The following is a 7,031-nucleotide window of genomic DNA, read 5'->3' as shown; positions in this document are numbered from 1 at the left end:
CAATTTTATGTAAGTACTTTTTTAGTGTACACATCCAAACGTAAATAACTTATATATTCAGTATAAAAACTTATGATATAAGCTCTCATATTATAAGTTCTAATACTATAAGTATTTCTATAAATTGTTTATCCAAACAGAACCTAAAACAATTTTGAATTATTTATAGGGATAAAAAACTTATTTCACATTTAAGAAAATAATGAATTCTAATGATTAGGAAGTTGTTTATGTTACTCCATATCACTAAGTGTGTTTGAGGGACAAACTCAACACATTGATCAACCGAAGAGACATTTACTAAGTGTTCTAAAGGGACAAATACAAGATATTAATCAACTTAAGTGCTAAAAATATTTAATTGTTTTTAACATTTGATCTTTATACACTATAAATTTATCAAATCTTATTATATTCGTTATATACGAAGAGAAAAATAATATGGTTAAAAAATAATGAATTCTAATGATCAGAAAGTTTTTTATGTAACCCCTTCACTAAGTGTGTTTAAGGGACATACTTAAAATAAAACATTGATCTAAAAAAGAGATATATTTACTAATTAAGTGTTCTAAATGGGCAAATACAACCCATTGATCACCTTAATTAAATGCTAGAAATATTTAATTGTTTTTGAAATTGCTACATGAGCTTTATACAATATAAATTGATCAAGCCATATGATATTTACGAAGAGAGAAAAAATGGGTAAATCTCTCAAGTTAATTTCCACAATAATTTTATTTATTTTCCTGTTTTTTACTACAAAGGAGGTTGCTAGTAATCCAAGCATTTTCAAAACATCTATCCAATGTAAAACTGTTAAAGAGTGTCCTGATGTAGTTGAAGCCGACAACAAGTACGTTGCTTATATATGCATGAATGGTTACTGTCATAGAATGACTTACAGACCATAGAAGTGAGTTCTCCAAGGTGCAACCAACAATCATATTTTTAATTTTTTGTTTCTTAATTTGCAACTTTGATTTTGTACTCTAAATTGTTAATTAGTCATGAAATGAAATTAGATTGTCTTCTTCTCTCTTGATTTTGGATGATTGTCCACAAATATTTGTACGCCGCATGAACTTTTTCTATGTGCATTAATGGCTATTGTGAAGAAAAGTTAGTGTTGAATTCAAGAGAGTAGATAAACTAACAACAAAGGTTTGTTGTTTGATGAATATGAATAAAAAAGTAGGATAAACATTTATTGTTGATACATGTTGGAAATATCAACAAAGGGTAAGGCCTCTGTTCCCATCCACTTGAAAATAAAACTCCATATCTTAAAGAAAACGTCGTTGACGTCTTCCACCTCCTTGAAGCAAAATACACAATATTTCTCATGAATTCTTGTAATGACAACTTTATTAAATAAAAACTCTCTAGTGGGTAGTTTTTCAATCAACAACCTCCAACCAAACATACTATTTTTTGATGGGACGTTATTTAACCAACGACACTTAAGCGCTTTCGTTGTGTTTGTCTCGAGATCAATTGTGCCGGACCTGCTCTGTAGCACCGTATAAGCTGTCTTCACCATAAAAATACCAGCTGCATGTGATTTCCATTTTCGCTTATCGCTGGTTTCCCTTCTCGAAATCAATTATCGCTGTCTTTGTGTATATATATATATATATATATATATATATATATATATATATATATATATATATATATATATATATATATATATATATATATATATATATATATTTTAGAATAAGCAAAAAAATAAGTTAAAAAAATACTAATGTGAAGAAAGTCAGCACGTGAGAATCGAAAAGGGATCTCATTTTTCCGTAAGCTCCATATGAAACCAACGTATAAGTTAATAAAGATAGTTTATGAAAAAATTATTTTTATATATTATTATTATAAATTTATCAAGATAATTTATGAAAAAATAATTTATAAAAAATTATAATTTTCGTTAATAAAAATTTATAAATTAATATATAACAATTTATATATTTTATATGACTCAAAATAATCCAATTCCAAACATAAAAACTTTGACGGTAGTTTTTTTTTGGTACATAACTTTGACGGTATTTAATTTGGTGAGCACTTCCGTGCAGCAGAATTTTGCGCTGCACCGGTGCAGTATGCACGAAGCCAATAGGCGGATGCCACGCCTGCAAATTCGTTACGAAATGGTTGCCTGGCACGAAAATTTTCAAAACTGAGTTAATCACCACGTGATGCGTCTGTTTACATAAATACCCTTGTATTGATATGTCTGTTTACATAAATACCCTTTTATTAATATTTCAAAATCCTGATTAGCAACTTAATTGTTTTTCTTTAATTGGTACAAGATTAGTAGCTTTAAATTATAAGCGCACCTATATTACCAAAGGAGATCACTGTTTATCGTTTACCAAAGGAGATCACTGTTTATCGTTTACCAAAGGAGGTCACTGTTCATCACTTCTCATTATCTTCGTCTGATCCCCAAGTATAAGTCTCTTATCTTTGTTGCTGCTGTTGCAGATCTTCGTCGATGTAAGGATGACAGTCTCTTATCTTTATTGCTGCTGTTGCATCTAATTATTGGCGCCCTAATTATTTAGTCTAGGATTTCATGACTTAATTTTTGTTTCTGCTGTTATTTTGATTTCTGCTGTTATTTTGATTTATGTTGATTAATGTGTTGATTTCATGTTAGTGGAAATTATCATAATGTCATGTGTATGAGTTGCAAATGGAATAACAAAAATACTCATGTGTATTAGTTGATTAGTGTGCTGAATTATGCAACAATAGAATGGTTTATCATATTACTACTCTTATCATTTAGCGTGTTAGTGTCAATTACCACCTCCACAATACCACCAACTCTTATCATTTCATGAATTGTAATTTTTGTAGTTTACTTAGAGAGATGTCTGCGGATGGTTTGTCGGGTTTCGATGTCGAAGTAAACATGAAAGACTTGACAGCAGAAGAAATACAAAATATGGAATTTGAATCTATAGAAAAAGCAGAGGAATTTTATGTAGAATATGCAAGGTGTCTTGGGTTTTCCGCTAGAAAAGATGTAAGGCGAGTCACCGCTGAAGGTGTTGTACATACACGTCAGATGGTTTGTTCTAGGCAGGGTGAGAGAGCTAAAAAAAATATTGAGCGCACTGAACGTTCGAGACAACCCAGGGGATTGTCACGAACATCTTGTGTAGCTATGATTCGATTTCACCTTAATAACAGTAGTGGTACTTATGGTGTTGTCTGCTTTATGCCCGTTCACAACCATCCTTTAACTCCATCCACACATGTTCACCTGATCCCCAAGTATCGTGGATTGAATGAAGCCGATAAGAATTTCGTAGATGGGTTGCATTCGTACGGGGTTAGATCTTGTCATATTCTGGGATATTTGATGGGTCAAAAAGGTGGTCATGCAGGGCTTGGTTTTTGCAAAAAAGACCTTTATAACTACATCACCAGGAGTGGGAAGGCAAAAATGGAGGATGTTGGCGACGCGTATTCTGCTTTGTGTGATATCCAGACAAGAACAGAAAATGACCACCTTTTTTATTGTAAGTTTACACTCGATGATATGGGGCATCTAAATAATTTGTTTTGGTGCGACGGAGCTAGTCGCGTTGACTACAGCTGTTTCGGGGAAGTGATTGCCTTCGATGCGACTTATAAGAAGAACAAATACGACAGGCCACTCGTTGTTTTTTGTGGTTACAATCACCACAAGGAAACTACAGTTTTTGCCTGTGCCTTAATTGTCAACGAAAAAACTGAGACATACAAGTGATTGTTAGAGACATTCTTAGATGCGATGTATCAAAAGCATCCGCTTCGGGTGGTGACTGATGGAGACAATGCTATGAGAGAAGCAATTAAATGTGTATTTCCGAATGCAAGTCACCGCCTTTGTTCTTGGCATATCCACCAGAATGCACTTGAAAATGTGAAGAATAAAATTTTTTGCCAAGAGTTCTCTTCGTTGGTTTATTCTACTTGTAGCCCTGCGAGGTTTGAAAGTGAGTGGCAGAGGATTATAGATGAGCATGGTCTATCAGGGAATCCGTGGACTCGAAAGGTTTATGAGACAAGGAAAAGTTGGGCAGCTGCGTTTATGCGGTCGGATATGTTCTATGGAATGAGAACGACTTCAATGTGTGAAGGTCTAAATTCATTTGTTAAAAATTTTGTGCAGAAAAGAAGCACTCTAGTTGATTTTGTAAGGGATTTTCATAGAGCTTTAGCAGAGTACAGAAACCAGGAAATGACGTCTGATTTTGTTTCAACTTACTATAAACCTGTGATGTTAACACATATGCCAGGTCTTGAGCAAAAAGTTTCTGAGATCTTCACCAGAGCCATGTTTATGAAGGTTAGAGAACAGATAACAAATTCAGCCTCGCTGGTTATTGGTGAACAAGTTTCGTTGGGGAATACAGTGGTGATTAAAATGGATAGATTTGGCGTTCCCGGTTCAACGGTGACAGTTTGCGTTGATTTGGTTGGTCCCATTTTTAAATGTGAATGCCAACACTTTGAGCGCAGTGGGATTCCATGTTGTCACGTCTTTTGTGCCATCAAGCAGAGACACATGGATTACCTCCCGGACAACCTGGTTTGCAAAAGGTGGACTAAAATGGCGAAAAATAATGTCTTGACGTGTACGGTGGATAAACAGGATGCTGATAAGTTGGAAATGTATCGTCGAAGTTCATTGACTGCTGCGTTCAATACATTGTTGGAGGTTTGTTGTAAAACTGATTCCGGTTATAAGCAGGGTATCAGTGCAATGTACGGTCTTATTAACAAGTTCAAGAAAGCTGATGCTGGGAACAGAGGAAAAAATACAAATGAAACCCCGATTCGCGACCCAAAGAAGTCGAACGCCAAAGGCGCTCCTCGCAAATACAATAAACACAAGAAGAAGAAGAATACAAAGTGTGGCCATTGTCAGATAGTTGGCCACGACAAATCTGGTTGTCCGGTACTACATCCGGGCAGCGATTTAGAATTCGACGACACTGTGCAGACTGAAAATGAATCGATTGATATGGATGTATGCAGTTTTGAGTGTTTTGGGGTTTTTATTCTTCAGCGAAAGTTACTAACTGTCGTTTTTTAAAAATTTTACTATGTTAATGTACAGGTATCAGATTCGCTTACTGAAGGCAGAAACGACCGCGTACCCGGTGACAGGAGTAATGGTGGTCAGCGAAGGAAGAAACAAACTACTACAAGTACAACCACTGAAGTACCAACACAGTCCTCATCATCCAGCTACAATGTAGGGCACGGATACCCGCACTTTCCATCACAGTTTAGAGTAAATCAAAGTGTGGGGTTGTTTCCAAACTTTCCACCATCGGCTAACTGTGCACCGCATGCGCCACCAATGAACAGTAATATGGCTAACTGTGCACCGCATGCGCCACCAACGAACAGTTATATGCCGGGTGGATCTCATAATGTTCCTTCTCGTTCATCGGTTAGTGTAAACAAAATTCTTAACAATCCTTATGTTAGAAGGCCGGACATGTTATAATTGTCGTCCTTTGTTGTTTTTGGCAGTTCTTGCAAACCTTGGGGGACGTGGAGCTGAAAGCAAAAATGAAGAAAGAACGACCGGAAAATTGACTTGTGATTCAATGAATTACACACTTGCAGTCGAGCGTCATAAACGACCTTTGTAAAAATATTTAATATGGTTGTCCTTTGTTTTCCTGTTGTATATTGCAGATTGTATGTTGTATTTTTCAATTCTCCTTTTGAGTACCTCCCCATACTCTTGGTAAAATCAATATATATGATTTGAAAATTATGAGTTTATATGAAATATATGTGTGTGTGTCTGTGTGTGTGTGTTGGGATTAACGGCAAAGGTAATACTTATATGCAAGGAAATGTTTTTTCAATCTTTTCATAATCGACAATAAAAAGGAAAACTTTTTTCAAACTTTGTTATAGTTATTGTAGCTGCTGAAGCAGCTATCGGACTGACTGTTGTTTCCTCGATTGCTCGTAACATAAAATCAATTTTTTTTTATATTTTGAACAAGCAAATGTAAATTATTATAAATTTTGGACCAATAAAACTAGAACAAACATTCATGCAAACTATACTTATATGGCATAAATCACAGGCATATATGGTAGCACAAGTATAGCATCCTTGCAGGTTTAAATACAAAATACCAAAAAAGAAACATAACATAATACCACCCAACACAGGTTAATTTGCATCCTTGATATAACAATCATGACCCTACTTCAAAAGAAACATAGCATTATTTTTAAACATTCAAGATTGCAGCGTAAATTTTGGAAGGACAGTTGGGATCAACCGAAAGCCTGACCCTACTTCCACTCTTTAGTCCGTGTTCCTTGACAAATTCCTTCCATCTTCCTACTAAGAAAGTCTCCGTAGTGTTCTTTCCGCTCGACCATCTGAGTTGACACTCAAATACATCACCCTCCTCATCTTGTAATATAATGTCAATCATACTTTTAGACAGCCGGCCTTCTCGAACAAACTTCGCCGGAATATTCTACACAAACAACGTGATCAATTAATTAACTGTTACTTGTTTCAAAAAATAAAATATAATTAACTGTTACTTGTTGGTAACACATCGATGACATGAAAGTTATGTAAACATTACCAGATTGTTGCTCGATGCTTTATATTGTGAAAGTTCTATGTCGCAGTCGACCATTTCTGCGTGTTCTCCATGGTCAATGCCTGCGGCAGCATCATGAGGGACAAGGGAGATGGCAGATGGTCCTGCACCTTCACAGCCAGTGGCTTTGACAAAGGGGGGATCGTAATCACAATGCCAGGGATGGAATTCTTCAGGGGGAGAGTCAGGGTGTTTGCCGGTGATCATGCTGCTTGGATTTATCATGCCACTCACAACGTTCAAGTACTCTCTGGGGGTAAACAGACGGTCGAGATGAGGATAAATTGAAGCGGGAGGGTATGTGATGGGCTGCATATCAATGTTGTAGACTCCAATGTGAAACGTGCTGTCACCTAAGTAAGTGAATGA

The 7,031-nt window shown here is 35.7% G+C and overlaps 1 protein-coding gene across 1 annotated transcript; it reads left to right on the top strand.

The window, feature by feature from the left end:
• Window positions 1–2,890: 2,890 nt before the first annotated feature.
• Window positions 2,891–3,775, top strand: LOC123905367 (protein FAR1-RELATED SEQUENCE 5-like). Its single transcript, XM_045954971.1, has one exon. The coding sequence runs from the start codon at window positions 2,891–2,893 to the stop codon at window positions 3,773–3,775; it is 885 nt and encodes a 294-aa protein (XP_045810927.1).
• Window positions 3,776–7,031: the final 3,256 nt, after the last annotated feature.

The sequence above is a fragment of the Trifolium pratense genome, linkage group LG2, assembly GCF_020283565.1.
Source record: "Trifolium pratense cultivar HEN17-A07 linkage group LG2, ARS_RC_1.1, whole genome shotgun sequence".
In the NCBI taxonomy this organism is placed as follows: domain Eukaryota; kingdom Viridiplantae; phylum Streptophyta; class Magnoliopsida; order Fabales; family Fabaceae; genus Trifolium; species Trifolium pratense.
Note: the sequence above shows the minus strand (reverse complement) of the source record. Positions and strands in the feature narration are given on the sequence as shown.